Consider the following 22,541-nt stretch of genomic DNA (forward strand, 5'->3'; position numbering starts at 1 on the left):
GGTCCCAGATGAGCGAGACCTGGACCGACGCCTCCTATGGCGATGCCTGGATCTCGATGAAGATCCGCGTCCACTCCTAGACTTGTCCCATCTCCCCGAGCGAGACCTCGATCTCTTGGGCCTGGGACGGTCCGCCGGCCTCCCCGGTTCCGGAGTCCTAGGCTTCGGCTTCGATTTAGGAGTCTTCTTCGGCGGCGGCGGAAACTTGGGCATCGACACCGCCCGCGGTGGAACCGGGGGTGGGGGAGTCACTGGAAGCGGGGCCTGCGGAGCCGGTCGAGCAGGCAATGGAGGGGGGTCCCGACCAGATGGACGAGCCACGGAATCTCGACGACGGGCGATGGTGCCTCGACGGCGACCTCGACCTCTTCGTACGTCTCGGCGTCGACCTCTTGGATCGTCTCGACGTCGACCTCTTGGAACGTCTAGACGTTGAGTGTCTCGACGTCGACGTCTTCGGCGCCGGAGACTTCTCCCGTCTCGACGGCGGTCTCGACGACGAGGATCCCCTCGACGACGATGTCCTTGACGGCGAACGGCGGTGTCGCCTCGACGGCGAGCGCCGACGCCGGGTCCTCCGATGTCGACCACTCGACGCCGACGGCGACGACGAGGAGATCGACACCGGCTTCGACGGCGGCCGGAACACGTCCCTCGACGTCGACGGGCGACGGTTTCTCAACCCAGAGCCCTGGGGAGACCGGGAACTGGCCGTGGACCTCCCTCTCGACGTCGTGGTCATCGCAACTGACCCAGACGGAGATCTTGGGCGCGGGCTGGGCTTCCTGCCCCTGGGGAGCCCCCCAGAGGCCTCAGCATGGGCAGAAGGAGCCCCTCCTGACCCACCTCGTGCCTTCAATCTTCTTTCTTCAAGTCCCTGAAGTCTGATTTTTCTCCTGTCCTTCAGGGTCCTTCCAGAGAAGCCTCTACAGATCACACAGTCCTCAGGGATGTGGGAAGAGGGAAGGCAGAGGATACAGACCTCATGGGGGTCTGACTTGGCCTTCTTCCTGGAGCACTCCGGGCATTTGTCAAATAATGCTGGCATTATGGACAATAAAGAAGTGCAGGAACCCAAGAAGAAAGTCACTAAAGTACTTTAAAAGCACCAAAAATCGAATTTAGTGTAAAAACACCAACAAAACTGTGGTAAATAAATAATTAATTACCGGATCTATTTTTGACTATAATCAATAAACAGGTAGCTCAATAAATAAGAGTCAAGATTCGAGGTAGCTGGAGTTGACAGGCTTTAATCAAGCATAAAGGACAGGAACAGGACAGCCTGTACGGGAATAGGATGGCAGCTGCCGGGGGCAGGAATAGGCTAACTTTTAATAACAGTGCACAATATTTATAGTTAAACAGAATACATTACATTCAATACAGTAGGCGTAGCAGTAGGCGGGGTTTGTAGCAGTCGCGAAAGATAAGGGCAACATGATGTAACAAGAAGGCGTGTACAGGGCGTATACATAGACATGTGATGTAAACGTAACAGAATATGTCATAAAAGGGGCGGAAACATGGAGGGGGCTACCTGAGCAGCTGGGACCTTTAACCTAGTGGTGCGCGCAAACTGGCAATGACGTGTTACCAGGAGGAACTGGGGTATGATACATTTATTAAGCTCTCGAAGGTCAATCACTAATCGATATACTGGAGGTGCATTTGGATCAGTACGTTTCATGACTGGGATGATAGGAGAATTACATACATTGGAGTCAGTTTCTACAACCACTCCTTGAGCAATAAGCTCGTCAATAATTTTGGATAAGGCTGCTACAGCCTCAGGTGGCAATCTGTACTGTCTGATCCGTGGCAAAACTATACCTTGCTTGAGAGTCACACGATGGGGTGTGATGTGCATAAAACCTACATCAGTTGGACCTTGCGCCCATAAATGCTGCGGTACATTTAGTACATTTAGTAATCTTGGATCAAAATCGCGTAATACATAGTGACCTTTAAAGTCACGCAAAAACAATCGTATTCCTTCTGGGGAGCAGCAAATTACTGCACCTAATTCTTTTAATGTTTTAATTCCTAACAAATTTTCTGGACATGACTTCGTAAGTAACAAATCAGTAATTCGGGACAATGGACCAACTTCTAGAGTAACTGGTTTTGAAATCTCATTAACAATCGGTTTTCCTGAAAATCCAAGGGAAACATTTTTAGAGCCTGAGAGCGGAGCCCCTGGAACCTCGTCATGACTGATAGTAGTCCTACTTGCCCCTGTATCAATCAGAAACTTTCTGTCTTTCCCTAATACTTGACTGTGTACATAGGGACCCTCTTGATCTACAGGTATCTCGATGAGAGGCAAGCCTACCTCCCTCTCTAGGCTGTTTCATGAATACTGTTGATACTCTGGATACTCTGTCTGAGCATACTGGTACATTTGCTGTGTAACCTGCTGTGTTGCAGCGATGGGCTGCGGTGCTGGAACTGTCTGTTGTGCATTCTGTGGTGACTGAGAAGTCTGTGAAACTTGTTCTTGTCTAGGCGGACGTGGTCTTTCTTTAGTTTTACCAGTAGCTATGTTGTGTTTCAGAACTGCACACTCGTTTATAAAATGACCTGGCTGTTTACAATAATTGCAAGTCCCTTTAACGGGAGCTGCAGGATGACTGGCTTGATTCGGACCCCTCTTCTGACTGTCTTGTGGAACAGATTGTGCAACTAGTACTTTCATTTTCGTATCTTTCATACGTCTCCTTTCGTGTTCTTGCTCTTCCCTGATTCTATTCTGGTGATACTGGAGCATCTGTAACATTTGTGACGGGGTACTAGCTTGCCAGGTACTTTCGACTTTCAAAACTCGATTTTTAACTTGTGGACTTGAATTCTCGACTAGTTTAGTAACAAAAAGATGAGGGTACGACTCGCTACTTGTCTTCAAACCACTGTTAATAATAAAACATTTTTCAAATCTAGAATAAAAATCACTAGTGTCTTCATCCTGTTTCTGTTTACATGCTGAGATTGCATCCCAATCTTCCTTTTTCGTGGCTAGTAACCTTGGCAAAACTTGAATCAATAACTCGGGCAATTCTTTACATTTGTCCCCAAGACCGGTACCTGGTACTCGTATTTTATCTTCAGCTTCTAGAGCTGTCCAATCTATCTTTTTCTCTCCCACCTCCCATTCTTTTTCCTTGAGTTTTTCATATACCCCTGCGGGCAACAGGACCTTTAGCATTTTAATGATATCAGGATATGTGTATTCTCCCATACGGAGCATGTCCTTTAATTCTCGATGGAACCCTGCTGGATCTTTATCGTGACAGGGAATTAACTTTTTCATCTCTAAGAGTTCCATCTTTGTGATAGGGGTGTAAACAAATACTCGTTGCATTTCACCACCCGCTGTCCTAACTGGGTGTACTTCTCGTAACGGATGCTGTCTATCTATGTAAAATGATTTACTTTCTGGAGGTGAGACATGAACAAAATGCGGATTCAGAAACGTTCTATATTTGTGGCGCTGTTCTAGAATGACGCTAATTAAATCGGTACCTAGACCTTTCCATTTATACTGGAGTAACTCGTTCAGAACATCATGTAACGGACCTGGATCAGAATGCTGTCCCTCATACAGTGTAATGAGGTGCTGGATCATATACATACCCACCAGTCGCTGCTCGGCTGGGGGCAGTTTCAGAAACATTTGTGCCACTATTTCGTCTGGAAAAGTGGTAGAATCAGTAGTCCATCGGACTGCTGATCGGGCTAGTTCTTGTTCATGCATGGTGCTAAGTTCACTATAACCGATACGTGATTTCAGAATGTGATCGGTGGCTTGAAATACTTGCTCAAGATTCCCTTGTTCTAGTGCTGGAAGGGGAAAAACTTTCTTGTGTTCTAGGCGTGAATGTCGGTCGGGAAGTCTAGTTTTACCTACATACGCTATTCTGGTGGGATTCTCGTCTTCTACCTCTTCAGTATCAGTGTTGTCTTCTTTCTCAGACACTTGTGCTGTTTTACGTTGCTCGTGTAACCTTATTATTTCCTTACGAATCTTCTTGTACATACTCTCTATACTACTGAGTGTCTTGTGTCTTCCCTCGGCTATATGATCACTCCACTTTGTCAGAACTCTCATTTCGATCGGATCTTTAGTCGGATAATCTTGTTCCCTTATTAAACAATTGATTAGAAATTTTAATAGCATGAGCTGAGTCTCAGCTTTCCTTAGAGACATGATTTCGCCAATACTTTCTGGATCCTCTCCTGTACGGATGAAACGATATATTCTGTCTAGATCTTCTTTCATATTCGGTAGGGTGTCCAAATACTCGGTCACCCGTCTTACACGCAATGAATATATAACCATATTATCATCGCCTGGGACTGGATCATAACGGCATTCGCTGAGAGCTCGTCTGATATCTGCAACGGACTGGTATTTGGGCGTACGCTGTAACGCACGTTCATGTAACTCGACTAACGTTACACGTTTGTGTGGCGGCGGGGTACCAGGAGGACCTCCCCCCGCGGCCCCTAAACTGGAATCGTCGACCGATACTCTTCGTGCTGGCAGAGTGACCGATGTAGCGGGTACTTGTACTAAAAAAAGGGAGAGCTCAATGCTCCAGGGTCCTGCTTGCAGGAGCCGGAAAAAAGAACTGAAACTAAGTTGGACCTGCTATGCATTCTGGGATACTGGGAGAAGGTTCTGGAAGGTTCCTTAAAGGCACAGTATCCTATTTAAGCCACATAATGGCAGCCTATGGGGCTTGTCTGTCCAGGTTCTTCTCTCTATCATTCCTGAGGGATTTTGCTGTTAAGCAAGGGAAATCTGTACAGGCTTTGCTGTTTTGTGGATTTTGTGGTGGAATTTCTAGTTGAAGTACTGGACAGTGTAGTCTTTTTTGGCTGCATTATCTGTCTTTAAATTCTCTCTTAAGTGTCTATGCATTTCTGCATTTTTTGACACTGTAAGAGATTATTTTTGATTGCTCCGGGGTCCACGCACATGGGCGGGACTATTCACTAGATTATGACTATACACAGAGAACAGGGGAACTGTGTGCATCTATTTGTTGTACAGATTGTTGGGACACGCACACTGGACCCCTTTAAATATTGTCCCCCCCAATGTCCCTCCCTGTTGTTGACCGACTATACACAGAGATCCCCTACTACAGAATCTTTAATTCTATTAAGGACATGGGAGTGAGGATTATGCTTCTCTAACATTACTGCAATAAAAATACAGCAGCCAATGAAAAATCAAACACATCAAAACTCAATATCCTATGACCATCTTCCACCTCATCATGCATAAATTAACCGATCAGGCCCCACATGGTCCCTTCAGCTCAAATGAAATAATAGGACCCTCCTCTTTCTTTGCAACATCAATATAACACTCTCAAGAGTCTCACTGTGGACAAACGTCAACTGGAAATCAAAATTGCAGTCAGAATCCTTGATCTGCCTGCCAACCATTCGCCAAATGTGATGGACAACGCCCTAGCCCAGAAAGGGACCCTCTCAAACACCATTCAGTCTTGCTTCTAGTCATAAGCTGAAACTAAAACGTAACACAGCCGCAACAACGGCTATAACCCATATGATAATCACAACATGAGGGAGGGTCCAGTATACAACTCATCTAATAAAATGTATGTTTAGTATTAAAGGAGACATCACAAAGTAAAGAACTGGGTGAGATAATGCTCATATCAGTGTCCTTAATGGAATTGAAAATTGCTGATGCAACAGCTAGAAAATGTTATTCTATGTCAGGGTGGAGGCTGTGAATATGCTTGTTTAAAGCTGACCCACAACAAAGGAAGCAACATTCACAATTGGTTTATTTATAACAAAATGTTTTAAAAGTAGATTCAGAAGACCAGTCGGCCGCTCTCATGATATCCTCTAGGTGAAAACACAAAGAGTAGGCTTTAGAAGCCAGGGTTTCTCTCGTGGAATGAGCCCCAAAGATCAACATATCAAAAACTGTTTGGACCCAACTGGCCAGCGTGGTTGACAAGACAGACCTGTGAGGTTTTTGCAAAGCAATAAGCACTAGCCCCAAACCATCCTGTTGCAGTTTGCATTTTGGAAAAAAACTCTATCTTTTGAGTCTAGCACACGAGTATCCAATACTCTCCTACCAAAAAAAAAAAATCCTGGGTAAATTCTCATTATCCGGCAAATGTTCCAAAATCCATAGAACTACATTGACATCCCATAAACACTACACTGAGTACTCGGGATGGGCATATGTAATACCCCTCATTAGTTTGCAGATCAGAGGATGTTCACCCACTGGTCTACCCTTAACAGGATAATGTTCTGCTTAAATTACAGAGTGAAAATTGTTTATCGACCTGTGTGCTAGACCAATCTCTGCCAAATGCGACAAAGAATTCACCACCACTGACAAGGTAGTTTCCAGGGAATCTACACCCCGTTCGTTGCACCAACATCTTCTCCAACTGTGGGCTGAGGAGGACATTCTTTCCCAATACCAGGCGGGCTTTCAGACCAATACAGGAACGGTGGACCAGGTCTTTAGGCTTCTTATGATCCATTGGAAGGTAGTGGTACTTGGTAAGGGCAGTCTTAATGTCACCTTTATCGATCTGAAGACTGCCTTCGACCTGGTCCCCAGGGATAAGCTATGGCATACATTGAAGGGCATGGGCATACCTCCAACGATCCTTAACCTTCTTATAAGGCTACACGAGGGTAACTACGTGCAGATCAGGTGGGGGTCCCAGGGACAGCTTACTGATAGGATCCCAGTAAACAGGGCAGTACGCCGGGGTTGTGTGATGGCACCCACCCTGTTCTCATTATACGTGAACGGGGTGGTTACATTTCTACAAGAAGCACCAGCAGATGCCCGACCCTGGCAGGCAATAAGGTGCCGACTCTCCTGTTGAGCAAACAACATCGCTCGTCATATAGTAGACCTATTGCCCCAGCACTCATTGTGTATGGAGCTAAGGCAGTCAGTTCGGCCCTTTATGGCGCCGAATTTTGGGGCTTTGATAATCTCAACGACCTTGGTAGATCAGAAAACAAGGTCTTTAGGGACCTCATTATGTTGCCTCAGGGAACACCTTTAACCCCCTTGTTATATGATCTGGGTAGGCGCCATATCAAAGATTCGGACAAACTTCGCCCCCTGCTGTACCGGGCACGCCTTAGGCGTACTCCAGAACTTACCAACTACGCTGAAGCCTTCACTGAAGTAATGAGATTGGACACTGGTAAAAATATAAAATGGATCTCAAATGTCAAGGCACTGCTGATAACTCTGGGACTCAAAGAGCCATGGGACTCCCAAATCCCGCCGAGCAAAGTAGAGCTGAAACATACTTATTGGGATTGGGTAGATGCCAGAGATCTCAGCAACCCAAATTCAGGAAGGCTTTCAGAGTTCTTACAACACAAACCATCTAGAGCCCTCGAACCATTTCTGGACGTGATCCAGACTCCAAGGGATAGACCTCTATATACTCAATTTAGATTTGGCACAATCCCAGTCGCCGAATTCACTGTGAAGTGGCGAACCCTCAACCAGACCGCCAAAGAATGTCCGTCTTGTGGGAACCCTAAAGAGAGTTTTGCACATTATATGTTTGCCTGCCCTGCTTATGCTAGTGCTAGGTCTTGATGGCTTGCGCCAATTTGTAAGCAATTAGGCACTACCAACCATCGAGTTGCCCTACGTATACTTAGAACAGACCCGAGAACTTTATATGTTTGCGGTGTAGCTACGTTTTTGGGACGAGCCTGGTTAATAAGGCTTAGGGCTATATGAAGGGCCTCCCAAAACTGACATAGTGATTATGAGTATGAATATTGCACAGTTGAAGCTCGTAATGCTACACTCTGATCTAGATAATGAATATTTTACATTTTAAAATTAATTGCCTTTTATTGTCTTAACCTGTTCTTAATCAACATGATTTCTTTTATAACATTGTCAAAAGCTGTACATTTTATTGAACAAAGGAGAACTATGCTGCAAGTTTTTATCCCTTATGACCTGGTGAACTATATTTTACCTTGAAATCTTCTTGTATTGCTTTTATGATATTTTTATCGAAATAAAGCTTGACTGACTAACATCTTCTCCAGGCTAAAGCATTTCTCCTATGGGTATTGGCTGACCAAGACTGCTGGATATATAACTTAGCTCATTGTGAAATTCCTGGCACATCCCAACTTCTCCTGAAAGCCCCAGAAGACATAAGGGAGAGTTATTCTGACAGGACTAATGGAGGAGGGAGACATAGTGGGTCTGTCATTTCTTCCCTGAAGTGAAGAACCATCGTTAGGCAATCGCAAACCAGGTCTAACAACACCAGGAACCAAGGTTGTTCTGAGTCACCAAAATCAATTCCATCTTCTGATGACATACCTGAGACAGCTCCCACGGATCTTTACAAACAGGAGACAATCATATTGCAGATTATCCACCCAATCTTGGAGAAAGTCCTTCGCTGCTTGGGACACCTGCACCACCTGAAGAAAGTGATCTTATGAGCGTTCAGGTGAAACGCAAAGCGATCCATTGAGCTTGGGCCCCAAATGCGATACAGGCCTCTGAAAACTTGAGGATACAATCACCAGTTGGTGGTGTCTTTCAGAGTTCTGGACATCCAGTCCGCGACCACATTTGTCTAACCGGGAATGTACTTCACCATCACTGAGAGTTGGTGTTATAGCCAAAAGAGTCAGAAATCCTTGGAAGTCTCTGCTAGCAAGGGGATCTTGTCCCACTGAGCCTTTTAATATACTGAACCGCAGAGACCGCACCAGAACACAACAGTTCATCCTCTATGGAGAAAGTGCCCTAATGGCAAAAAAGCTCACCAAAAGCTCTAGAATTTATTTGCAGACTCGAATTCGTCTTGGATCAACAACCATTTGTGGAAACCAGTTTGCCCCTTGCTCGTCAGCCCCACTTGCTAGAGTCCGATTCTATTACTATTTCCAGCAGGCAGCCAAAAATTACCCTGCCATTCTACGCCTCCATGTCGACTAGCCACCAGGAAACTTTGGTCCAGGCTTCCACAGTCAACAATGCTTAATCTGCATAGGAGATACCCTTTAGAAAGTGGTGATTTTTCGGCCTCTGAAGAGCTGTGTAATGCATTGGGATGGGAAAAAAATAGCTTGAAAGGAGAAAGCCAACAGTCCCACGATCCTGGCCAGGGATTTCCAAACAGTAAAAACACTCTGTGAAAGGAGTAGACAAGGCTGAGACAGGGGTCTGTAACTTTGGGATCAACCCGAATCAGTATCATTGATGACCTTATTTCTTTCTTGGACTTGACTTTCTGCATGGGCAATAGAGGCTTAGCATTCATCGAACCCACCTGAAATCCTAGAAAATCTATCTGTTGTGTTCGCATCAAGACAGATTTAGTCGTTTTGAAAAAGAACCTCAGATCCTGCAGGAGCTGAACTGTCCAATCCAAATGTGTTATCACTGTGGACTGATCTTGCGCCATAATCATAAGGTTGTCCATGTAGACGATCAGCCGTACACGTCTCGATCTTAGGGTTTGGACCACTGGTCACATCAGTTTGGTGAAATGCCATGGAGCCGAAGACAGACCGAATTGAAGGGCGCGGAAGTCGAACCATTGCTCCTGCCACTGAAACTGAAGAAAACGCCTGTACAGTGGAAAGATCCACACCAAGAGGTATCTCGAGGTATCTCGAGGTGTACTAACGATTTCTTCTCCTGTAAAAGATTACATAGATGGATGCCGTCCATCTTAAAATGGTGATAGAGAATCAATGCTTTGAATTTGCACAGGTTCAAAACCAGCCTGTAGCTGCCACCTTTCTTTTGCACCAAAATGATGGTGGTGATGAAATCTCTGGGATAAAGGATAGTATGCTATACAGCCTCTTTGCATAGAACTTCATTGGTCTCGGGGTCTATAAAAATCCATTATTGTTAGGAAATAGAGTTGTCTGGAGGAAGAGGGTTGAAGGAGAGTACCATAAAAATCTAGTTTGTAACCATGAATGGTCTCCAGCATCCACGCATGTGAACATGAGCCAACTGTGAACAAGGAGGCCCACAATGCCCCCCAACACCACACTGGACACAGGAATAATTTTCAGGTGCAAAGGTCTGAGTTGTTGCTCAGGGTGCTTCTATAGCCATCTCAACCAACGCGCCCTTGACTCCCTTGTGATCTCAAAGGGGAAAAATGTGCCACCTATCAAACTGTTGGATCAGCCTCCTCGGTCATGGGATCAGTAGCCTTTTTTGAGAGCTTTGAAAGAACTCTCAGCCTGGCAAACACTTTTTGAAACGCCTCACCCTGCCAAAAAGATCAGGTTAGAAGACTTTTTTTGGGTGAACGTTGAGCCTTGTCCAAGATTCTTAAAGTGATCTCCAAACAGTAAACCCTATACGAAAGGACCAACCTCAGATCCATAAGTTTGGGAACAATCCACATCGGGATCAATTGATGACTCTCTGTCGATAAAGCACGGTTAGCATTAAATAATTTGCACACTGCTCTCTGGGTTCAGGACAACAGGATCTATTGGAGTTCCTGACTCCTTGGCGGGATAAGTCATTTCAAGGATCTTGGTAATGGGGTGAGACATATCCATAAGTTTGTCTTGGCAGCTAAGCCAAGCACGGTCAGTCCCCTTCTTGATATCTTTCAAGAACTTTTTGAAAAACGTATACCTTTGTTAGGGCAACTTTGGGGGTGCTCTGCCATCTTACCCGGGGAGGAAGGTCAATGATATGCAGCCTGTAAACAGGTCTGCATCCTCTTTTCCAATCCTTTGCGCACTCGTGGCTGTACATAATCAGCCAACCCAAGGAGGGGTAGCCAGTCGGAGGATCAGGGATGAACTATTTCATCTGTGTTGAAGTCTAGCATCTTTGGCTGTCCTCCCTGGCGGAAAACTGTTGGATTTACATGGATCTTGCACTTCCTCTTTTTGAGACAGGCAGAGTACTCTCTCTCGGGAAGAGTCAGAATGAGAAGAGCAAGCCAGATTGACCTAATCATCCATACCTGTGGGGGATTGAGCCCTGGAGGTACTTGGAGCATTGATGGCACTATATTTGTGGTCCCTGAAATAAGCATGGGACAATTTTTCGCAAGGGTCAGTTTGAGGCCATTTAGGAGGTTGTGCTTTGTCCCCGGATGGTCTGCTGTCTTCGGAAATTCTCACTTCCAGGAAAGGTGCATTAGATGCTATCCCCTCTGGGTGCATCCTATACCTTTTAAGGGGGACTCGTGAAAGGCTTTGAAGCCAACAATAGCGCGCTATTCACAGATTCTTGCACCAAATGCTCAAGGGTTTCTACAAGCTCTTCCTCCAAATATACATCCGAGGGGTCTTCATAATATTCTCCATAATCCCCTTCAGCAGAGAGTTTGCATTGATCCATGTTTACAGCAATGTACTGGTGTTCAACCTCAAAAGGCATAGGGGCGGAGAGCAACCCCAATCAGCAGGCCCTTTAAACATGCAATGAGCTGATAAAAAGTGGAGAGAACGGGCCTGACAGCTCCTTAGGGAAAAGATTTGTTCAATACCGTCTTCCAACCCCAAACTTCAGCTCACAAAGGCATCCAGGGGGAGTAACAGTTTTCACACTTGGAGGGCGATGAATGCAGGCAAAATGAGTATGTCGCCCAAACTCTACTTCTGCAGGTCACGGCGTACACCAAACGTTCAAAGCAATGCTGGTGGAGCATCGCGCATGGGCGCCATTGTCCGGCTGAGAAGAGGCGGTGCTTGTCGGCTAAAGCCGTACGAGCACAGCCTCACTCCCCAGCACCCGCTCCACTACTCAATGTGCATCACCCTAAGAGCATCCACGCATAGTATCTGTGAATGACCACGCCTGAACAGTCAATTAAATTAGAAATCACAATATAACAAGGATCATCTGCGAACGCCAAAGGTGACCACTAGTTCATAACCCGTGAACTGTGGAACAACTGTGTAGACAAAATGCCAACAATAGCCGTGAACGAATATTATCAGTTAATCTAACACTGCTTATAAGAAACGAAGAATGGGACTTAACTCGCCTTCTGAGTAGCAAGGAAAGGGGAGGGTTCAATGATTACCCTCCGACTTGAAAGACCACGCCAGCCTGACTGGTTAATTTACCTATGACCAGGTGAAAGATGAGGTTTCGTTGGCTGCTGTATTTTATTGCAGTAAAGTTAGAGAAGCATAATTGGAGCCTCTAGTCATAGAATCGCAATCAAACTGCTTGCTACAGAACAAGGATTGCATCAACCAGGGGCGGCTCTAGGCTCATGGCAGCCAGGGGCAGGGAGCGTAGGTAGGGGACCCCGGAAGAGGGGGTCCGGGCGGGGCGGAGCCCCCCGGAACTCAGGAAGGGGGACAGGGTATTTGGAAGTGGAACAGAGCCGGAGGCCGCCAAATCCCTGCAACTGGGGCCGCCACGCAAATATGTATCCATCCTCAGAGGATTATTAGATTAAGGATATATATTGGCGTGGAGGCCCCTGGGGTTTGGTGGCCCTGTGCAGTGCACAGCTTGCACATGCCTACGGCTGCCCCTGCATCAACTTCTCGACTTCAAATGTGAACCACAGGTTATTTTTCCAAAATAATTGCAATGCAGTTGCTCATTGTTGGAATGGAATACCATTAAAATCTACTTAAGCAGGGTATTGTAATCCACTGAGAAGTTCCCTGCCCAGAGGCGCAAGGCGGCAGGCCCAGTGCCTTTACAATGGCCTATTACGTTAACTGCAATATCCTCAATAAGTACATTTGGGGCGACTTTATCCTTTTTATACTTATAATTCAAATGATACTCAGATAGATAGAGAGAAATATTAGAAATGAATGCACTATTTCTCCATGAAAATAGTCATATAATTGCTCAGTTTGCAAAAACAGTAGATACAGCAAGAAAAGAAAAAGAAAAGCATTACTGATGTAAAACAGAATATTGTTACAGGCTTTGACTTGGGGTCCTTAGATGTACAAGATGGCTAAGTCTTTCCTAAAAATACATTTTGAAACAAGAGTTAGGCTTTCACACAGAAATATGGCTATCTGTATATCATAACTTGCAAAAATAAATGTGAAACAATAATATGTTGGTTGTATTTGCAGGTACCCTGCACACACGCAAAAGAGATCAGAGTGAAACTTTTTCTGGTCTGGTCCTGAGGAAGGTGGTTTGATTCCGCCGAAACGCGAGTAGACCTGGCGTGGATATCGCACAAATAATATCAGTGCTACCTCAGCCGTTGTAATGGGGTTTTGTAGCTTGCAAATGGGTTGAGTGGTATAAATGAGACAGGGTGCATGTTGGTTGGTGTGTGACAGACAGGGTGCTAAGTTTTATTGTTAAGTACTTTATGTTCCCATCACATTGCATTTACACTGTAATTTTTAATGAATGAAATCTATATCAATGTTTGTGAGAAAAAATATGTACATAAGTAAAGAATCAAAAAAAATGAAAAAATCCTTTTTGATAAACTAATGAAAAAAGAAATAAAATATGTAAAATGAAAGAAGAGATTATTATTGTATCTGTATTGATTTGAAAGATTTTGGCCTAATGTTGTGAGTTTTTGCCATATTAGAAGCTATAACTTGACCACGGGGGAATTTCATTAGTATTAGTGTATTGTCCTCTCTCATCCCCGGTCATTTAAATTAATTACAGAGGGGGTCCCAAAATATATGTGACTACAATAATATATTTAGCCAAACACTTGGGTGACCCTCAACCGGATTTAAATCACTTTAGGCGTACAAATAGCATGGCCTTTAGGACGCAAGCTGAGCACAAGGGAAATATAAATTGTGACCAATTTGGTATTTGTAGAATGCACAATTTGCAAAGCATTCCATGATGTGCACTTTGTAAAGGGAGATAACATACCAGATTATGTTACGCACCATTCCAAGATGTTCAAAAAGCGGACGAATGATTTTGTAAGAAAGGCCACGTAGTCAAGTAAAAATGAGTACACATCCTTAAACTGCTACATTTAGTCAAGCTGAACTTTCAACATATTTATAATGGACTTTAACAAGATATGACATATCATATCCTTGTCAACAAGGTGTTTCAATGTTCTTATTATATGTTATTGTAGTATTGCGAAGGACTTCAGACTTGTAGCCTTTCCATTAGCTTTCGTTCAGAATGTTGGTAGGTATGTCACAGTGAGACCCGAAGTATTCGAAGAGTCAAACGCTCCAAGTCAGTTATAGGGCCCAATGTGTGTGCTGTGCCATCCTGAAAAAAATACCGTTAACTTCATTGTAGAAGGGGAATCTCCACTTACATTGTTTTATTGTAAGAAAATGTGTTATCAATGGTGCAGGATGAGTCCTGCGAAAGTAACAGGGTCCCAATTGTCCCTTTACTTGGAACCTTGTCAGGGTTAGCAAGCGCTATACAAATGCAATTAAAATACAATACGCATGGTCTTTTTTTTAATCAAAGAATGATTAATAAAGAAATGTCATTCAAACGACCATGTGTTAGAGTCTTTCTTTGATCTTTTTAGGCCACATAATGCAGCCACAGCACCAGCCATTAGGGGTCCCCCACACTTCAGAGTTGAAAAGCGAAAGCTCTAGCCTTACGAGTGCCTTGTAGACATAAGAACCTCTCCTGGGGGTGTCATTAATGCAATACCCCATGAAACTTAGAGCCATTTTGTAACAATGTTTAGTGGGGTGCAGCTCCCCACCCCCACAACACTTCAAAAGTACATTGGGGGTGCTCCTCCCTCTTCTTGGGGTACCGCAAAAAAGTAAGTAGCACAAATAAAGCCCATGCCGGCAATTATTGGACACACCTCTGCGAATCAGTGAATATCTTAAGAGCTTCTCCTGTTGCTTCAGTTTTGCTGTGCGGCCGTGCACCCCATATATTATTTTGTGTTTCTTTTTGTACTTTGGGTGTCCCATTCCCACCCAGGCCACCCATAGCCTCATTTAATGTTGGGGCAGCGCAGGCAGCCCACTTGCCCACTGCCCTGCCAGGAGTCTGCAATGCTCTTTTTGCCACGAGCAAGAGCAACGCAGCTGCAATTTGGGGCTTCCACACGACAGGAACCCAAACGCTTTCCTCTGCTCCCACCTACCCAGGATCAAAGTGAATCTGCCTGTCTTGGTCTCAGGTTAAGGGTCTGGTCCTGGCACTTTTTTGCGTCGACACACAGGAAGATGGTGCTGGAAAGGGATGGGGCCAACACATGCCCCACCACCCCCAGAGGTATGACCAAAATAAACATGCACCAACCCCAGAGCAATGACCTATCCTGGGGGCTCTTTAGAAATAGCAGCAGAGTGCCAAACACTCACTTTCACTTTCACTGGTAGGAGGTCAATGGCCAAATCTTTAGGTAGCCATAGCTCAGGCCCCTTTAGATGATTTCCACGATCTGTGGCTCATTTTGCTCCTGGCAGCCAGGCCTAGCCACCTGGAGCATTTTTAACAGGCAATTATGGCTTCAAAATGGGAGCCCTTGGCTGGGAGCTTGCTTTCACTGGCTCTCGGTGCCAGCATTCTTCTCTGCCTGGCTCCTGGCTGTCTTGGAGTGCACTCAAGTACTCAGGGGGGGGCAGAGGAGTCCAAGTTATCCTTCAACTGGTACTCAGGGATGCAGTGCACTGTGCCCTGGAGAGACCCATCTAGTCCTCTGGGACTGCTGGAGACAAACAGCCTGATTCATGTACATGCCGTTTTGCGTGTCCCTAATAGCGAATCATAGCGATTCGCTATTGAGGACACGCAAAACGGCATTCATGTAGGAATTGCTACTTAAATAGCGATTCCTACATGTTCTTTATTTGCGAGTAGCAATTTGCTACTCGCAAATACTCCCCATTCATTCCTATGGGCCAAGAGGCCCATAGGAATGAATGGGGAGTATCCCTCATTTGCGAGTAGCAATTTGCTACTCGCAAATGAGATAGCGATTTTAAGGGTGCCAGGGGTGTCCAAAGGACGCCCTATAGCACCCCTAAAAAGCACATTTGAACAGGTGTTGCGCGCACACATGTCCAAAGGACATGTGTGTGTGCAACATGCAACTTAGAAAAATGCTTTTAAAAGCATTTTTCTGAGTTTTTGCTATTTACCGACAGGTCTGACCTCTCGGTAAATAGCGGCCCCAAAAGTCCAAAATCGCTATTTTGTTTTGTGTCATGAATAGCATTTGAGGAATCTCTAATAGAGATTCCTTAAATGCTATTCCTCGCATATTTGCGACTTCTTAAATAGCGATTTTTGCATTTGGTATCATGAATACCAAATGCAAAAATCGCACTCGCAAAGGGCCAGATTCTCAGAATCTGGCCCTTTGCGAGTGCAATTTACCTACATGAATCAGGCTGAAAGTCCTTAGTAGGGCATCAGGTGACTTGGAGCGAGCCTGACTAGAGAGACAAAAAAAGGGGATAGATGTTAGCTACATCTGCCAAAGACAGTGAAGGCCTCTTTTGAGTTAATGAAGTCACTGGGCAACACCAGAGGCCATCTTGTCATGGGAAGGACAACAACTCCCCACGCCCAAGCCCTATGACCCAGTCTTTAGAGCAATACACATCACACTACAGGGGAGCCATCCAGCTAGCAGGTGACAGTTGAATACTTACAGAAAGACCTCCAGAGGCTTTAGACAGGAAAATTGTCATTTTTGTATAGTACCTATTGCTTAGTAGTTAATCAATTTATTTTTTATCACCTCTTTTTATTAGGCACACAGCAAAACAGTGGTGAATAAGCACACCACAGCAGGGACTGTGTCACTCCCGAGTTTACAGTACAGTCCCACCACAGAGTGTAGCTGGTAGTCACAGCCTCAGAGGATATTACTAGATGCGTCATATGGACTCCCCCCCTATGAACATTCCATTTGCCGAAATGACCGCCTCTGGATGATGATTCCACATCATCCAGAGGCGGTGCGAGGACGGAGCACAGACACTACGGCTCCAGATCCTTCATTTGGGCCCTCATCAAGGAGGCTCACTTTTGTCCTCGGAGCCGCCACATTACCCATGAACGCACCCAAACTGTCAGGAGACCTTGTCATTTCAGAACTTACTTGAACTCGCCAGGACATACACACGCCCTGACGAAGTTCAATCCTATTGAACGAAACCCCTTGGCTGAGGCTCTTTTGCACATATTTGTTGGAACATTTGAAAAAAGAATGTTTTCTCACAAAAGGAAAGAGACTCCTTGTTTTTACTAAAACAGACGACCAGGGTAGTGCACCTCTCCACTCATTCCCAAATTCTTGTATATCTGCTTGGCAGTTTGCATCTCCCAACGGCAGGTGCAGGAGCAGTCTGTGCACACCAAATGTGACTACTTCACCAATTATTACCAACAGGAACATAGCCAAGAGGTGCGGCCATTGGAGTCCGCCGTTGATCCTTGCCCTCCACAGATTATTTTGTATCATGACTTTTCTGTCTTTGCTAGATTTAATTATTAGTCAGGGATAGTTATTGCACCTCTAGAACACATTTAAAAGTTCTGTTTGAAGTATCATACATGCCAACATTTTAGAGGAGGAAGGTGGGAGAATCTAAAAAAAAAAATAGGGAGCATGTATTTCCTCCATTTAAGTCTATTAAATGAGAGGCAATTTCATGACAGCCAATATGAAGCCATTTTTGGCTTATGAAATCAGGAGTCTCTCACCTGAATCGGGTCTATTTGCATTTATGAAAGTATGTACAGATAAGGACTAAACAGGCCTGCCAAGTGTCACACAACAGGCGTGACGCTAACGCATTTCAGTGTGGTGTTCCCGCTTCACCGCACTGAAATGCATTGTCACGCATTATTGGCACTGACCACACTCTCTCCTGCCAGCGCTAAAACTGGCTGCCTGCTACGCCGGGTGCTATTGGGCGCCAGCGCTCAGACACACACCTTTGTGTGCCCCGGACCGCAGGCAGCAGACTTCACATGGAGCCAGCAGCAGCACAGTTGGTAAACAGTTAAATCTGTGCTCTTAAGGCTCAGTGCTACAAATGTTACCATCTGCCCTGCTGCCAGTGCCTGCACGGCGGACTGACTGAATTACCGAGACCCGGGCGAGGGCCTGCCCTCCGAAGTCGATGCCACCGTTTACAGGCTGTGGCGCCGTGGAACAAGATGGACAGACACAGGCAGGGACACCAACACCGCAAAATTCACTGCCGGCCGAGAAACGAGACGCAAATTATAAATAGGACGTGGTGCTGCACGCAGCGCGGAAATGGGCGCCAGTTATGAGATTTTCTAAATGTCTAATTCTGCCAAGAGTGAGCTTGCTGGTGCATGCACCGCCAGCAGTATTTGGTTTGTGCCTGCTGCCTCTCAAGTGAGTACATCCGTCGAGGCTGCCGGACAGACTGTAGTTGGTGCCTGCAGCCTGTAAGGATCATTCTGCGTGACTCGGGACCAGGTGCGGCTGCCGGAGAACATTTTGCATTCATGCAGCCTCTCATAGCGCTGGGCCCGACAATACTCCTTTGATCGCTGTGCCAACAGTCTCACGCAGGTAATTTGACAGTATTTTATTCATTTCTGAGCGTCGGTAATAACTGTGGTACGCCTGTTTGCTTGGCTGTCTCCTCTGATTTAATTGGATACAGTACACCGGACAAGGCCCTGCATCAGTTCCTGGTGGCCTTTCATTTCGGTTCTGACCGGACTCCCAGGTAATAAGGACCATGTCAGGATAATATCGGGAAGTGGTGGTTGGGGAGGAACCCATGCCAGCCGGATCCTGCCTGTCCAAAGCGAATCTCGGGTGATACAGGCCAGAGCTTCATTAGGTTGCCCGGGGCAGAACAAAGTCAGTTTGCAGCTGCAAAGTGCATGTGCACTAAACAATTGCAGCAGATTAGGTTGCAGCTCCTGACCTGCGCAGTGGGGAAGCCCGTGCCCTGGAGCGAAAAGTGGGAAGAGGTTGTGTCCGGCCTGGCCACAGTGAGAGAATCTGTAGACAATTTGGAGCTGAACCGGCAGGCCGCCCCAGAGCTTCAATGAAGCCTAAACTGGACTCGAGCTTTTATCAGCGCATGCAGGGTGCAGCTGAGACCATGACGATTTGCCTCCTGAGATGAGGTTGCAGCTATCTATTTAGTTGACGTTCTGCCACCAGTGCAGTCCAATCTCCAGATGGCAGGTCAGGTCACAGTGTGTGGGGTGTTTTTTTTGTCTGTTTGTGGGCTTGTCAGGCTGGACTGCTGATTTTTCTGAAGAAAATAATATCCTGCAGTAAGCTTAAATGAACGGAATCTCACATGCAAAACACGTAGCATATGGGGACAACCTTAAAACGTGTTTGTTATGATCTCCTACTGTTGCACTGACTTGCTATGCTATGAAAATTTGCTTTTGGTGGCACAGTCGCGTTGCTCAAATGGTTGTAATTTCTGATATTAATGTTTACCTCATTTTCATTGCTTGATTTTACTCACAAAAAAGTGTCACTCATAGTCGTTGAAATGTCACTCATAATTTCTCTAAAATTATGAACACGTCACTCATAGCAATCTGAAACCTTGGCAGCTATGACTAAAAATACATGTGTGGGTGATGATGCTTATTGTTGTACCAACAATGACAATAAAATACCGGTGGTGCCGGTAGAAAACCGCCCAGGTGGCACCCTAGTTAGAATACTTGAGGCTATATAAACACTGAAGCATCTTCCCATAGATGTAGAATGGACAGAACCCTTAGATACTGATGGTCCTGCTAGGAGGCTGCCATTTTGTTGCCTTGGGATGACGCCCGGCCTAAGATGGCCGCTAGCGCGTGAGGTCAGCTCGTGCTTTTCGAACGTTCTTCCAGGCCCAGACCTGCGCGCGCACGCCTATTTACTTACAGGCTGCGTCCTCCTGCACGTGGCTGCCGCAGCTCCGGAGGGGCGCGCGCTGCTGGCGGCGATCAGCGGGCCCTCTCCGCAGCAGGCTCGGGCACGAGATCAGACGCCAGGCCGAGCGGCGCATGGAAAGAGAAGAAAGACAACTGTGTAGAGCCTTTTCTAACGTCCGAAGTTCCGTTGCTGTGCTACTGCTTTGGAGCGGGGCAGTCTAATGACGCCAGAGGAGACCGTATTTTTAAAGGAAAGTAGCAATTGACAAGCTTGAATATCGTACAACGTACAAAAATTGTATTAAACAAAACAATATCGTCCCACTTGTTCGATTAAATTCCAGTTGCATCTTGAAAGCATACATGTATACAAACAAAATGCAACTTTGTGTTCCTCACCCGAGTACATTCGTTTTTCCGTCTCCTACTATGAGGATAGTTTATGTGATTGTTTGATCTGACGCCGTCTTTCTGCATGAAATAGAACGGCAGTCCATCTTTCAAGATGGCCGCTCGATATATCACGCACGCGTGAGCAGCCTACGCCGCACCCTGTGCCGTGCGTGAGATAGAAGACGGACTGCCCTATCCACTCTTAATCCTGGTTTTGGGGCCGCCATGTCGGAACGGTTTCAGCGTCGGATGGATAGGAGGAGCTCAGAAACAGCAGGACCGAGAGGAAACCCGAACTATTCATCTCCCATTTATTAAGAAAACGTTCATGGTCATTTAAAAGCATATCCTGTTTGGAGTGAGCGGATTTAGCAATCCAACACCACTTTCAGTATTAATTATAAGTAAGCATGTACACCTTTAGCCGTTTACTGCCTGCATATTTGTCACTCAAAAGCCAAATCAGATATTGGCAAACATTCAATTTGATAAACCTATACAACAGCATGTTTCCTTTAATGAAATAGCAGTTCCATAGTATAAGATCCTGCCATACCTTAATTTGTGAGAAGATGTGGCGTAAAGGCCAGAGCAGGTGCTGACTTTGGAATTGGAGAACCAAGTCCCAGCCTCCCTGTCAGCTCTAGCATCCTGTGATTCTAGGCAGATTACTTAATCTCCCCCAAAATAAAATGAATGTGTCCTTGTGTGATTGCATGTAAAGAGCTCCAATATCCCCCAATCGTGCCTCTTGTACTCATTTTCATCCTCCCAACAAACATTGGCCAAGCCAATAGCTTTCACCTATGAATGGGAGCTGATTTCATCTCACATTAAAATGCAATGCAAATTGGGCTTATGCGAAGTTAAAATGTTCTTACAATGTCCTCCATCTTGTATCAACGTCACCAAGATCAAGTGTTTTTGTTGTCATTCTTTCGTTCCAGAACAAGAATTGCAAGACACACACTAAATCAACTGAGAAGTGTTCCCAGCGACCTCTTTGCTTTGTACCAAGAACGCTTCAACTGTCCCAGGCTATGAACATGCAGTGTATCCATTGAACAGCTGAACTAACTGCGAGAATGTCTACATATTCCATGCAGTGCTACTACGAGAGAATCTCCAAAAGTATTCTGTATTAAAAATTTTCATACTGCTTGTTCCCTATTGGTGCATATCCTGAGAAACGTGCACCTATGTATGACTCTGTCTGAGGTCTTATAAAAAGACATAGATTTATATGGGAAGGGATCTTTTCTTTTCACTCTCCTAGAAGGCAAATCTATGCCAGTATTTACCTAGAACTATATACAGGGCCACTGGAATTATGTGGCAAGGGAGGGCCAAATTATGCGGCTCAATTGAGTAAATTATGCAGCAAAAAAGGGCAAATGATGCAACGTAATGCAGCACATTTTTTTATAGCATTATTTTGTAGTTTTTGGACTTGTTAACACATTCTGGACATTGGGTGTACCTCATTACTACAATTTAAACACCCACAAATACCGATAAGCAACAGAAATGTGACCAGTCAACTTGTGCAAGGGTCCTCCACTGCGCTGCTACATATCACAGCGCTTTTAGTAACTGTTAGAGCTAGAATTTTTTTTCTTTTTTTGTTAAAATCTGCAGCAGATGATGGATTATGGGGCAAAAGCAGCAAATCTATAACCATGGAAAATTACTGCAGCCGCACAATCATATAATTCCAGTGGCACGACTATACAGAGTTCTTTTTATTTATGACCTATATGCTTTGCTGCTAAATCCCCTAATGGCATATATTTTGTAACCTGCCTATAACTCTTTATATAAAGCTTTGAACCTACAACCCTTGTCGGTCATTCTTATTAGAAACATTTATCACTTGCTACTGATCTTAGTAAAGTGACAGCTCCAATCAGGTGTACCCAAGTCCGTGTTGGGACTACTACACTCCCGGTCCTAGGTGTTGGCGCCCCCCCCCATGAATGAGATTTAAGGTAGTGTGAAACTTGCTGACATAAGCGAGACCTATTGGAGTTGTAAATGTTTTTTTTTAAGATGTTGCACAGCAGGGCAAGCTGCTGTGCAACATTTCTGAAAGTAAATAAAAAACAAGCACTTGCAATGCAATAGGTCACACATTTACGTGAGTCTGAGCTATTGACATTGCAAATAACAATGCCTTTTATTTTAGTTTTCGTTTTTAAAACAAATAAAAGGCATTGTCATTTACAATGCCAATAGCTTAAACTCGCGTAAACGCAAGACCTATTGCATTGCAAATGCTTGTTCA

The 22,541-nt window shown here is 45.2% G+C and overlaps 1 protein-coding gene across 2 annotated transcripts in view; it reads right to left on the bottom strand.

Moving 5' to 3' along the window:
- OGG1 (8-oxoguanine DNA glycosylase) overlaps window positions 1-20,382 on the bottom strand; it is an 86,845-nt gene extending 66,463 nt beyond the window's left edge. The window contains exon 1 of one of the 2 annotated variants that reach the window (XM_078661852.1): window positions 20,264-20,382. In XM_078661852.1, the coding sequence (XP_078517978.1) occupies window positions 20,264-20,273 (10 nt within the window). In that variant the 5' untranslated portion in view covers window positions 20,274-20,382. Of the gene's footprint in view, window positions 1-19,874; window positions 20,130-20,263 lie in introns of those variants that run through there. The other variant, XM_078661851.1, reaches the window with a different exon arrangement.
- Window positions 20,383-22,541: the final 2,159 nt, after the last annotated feature.

This window comes from Lissotriton helveticus, chromosome 9, assembly GCF_964261635.1.
Source record: "Lissotriton helveticus chromosome 9, aLisHel1.1, whole genome shotgun sequence".
NCBI lineage: Eukaryota > Metazoa > Chordata > Amphibia > Caudata > Salamandridae > Lissotriton > Lissotriton helveticus.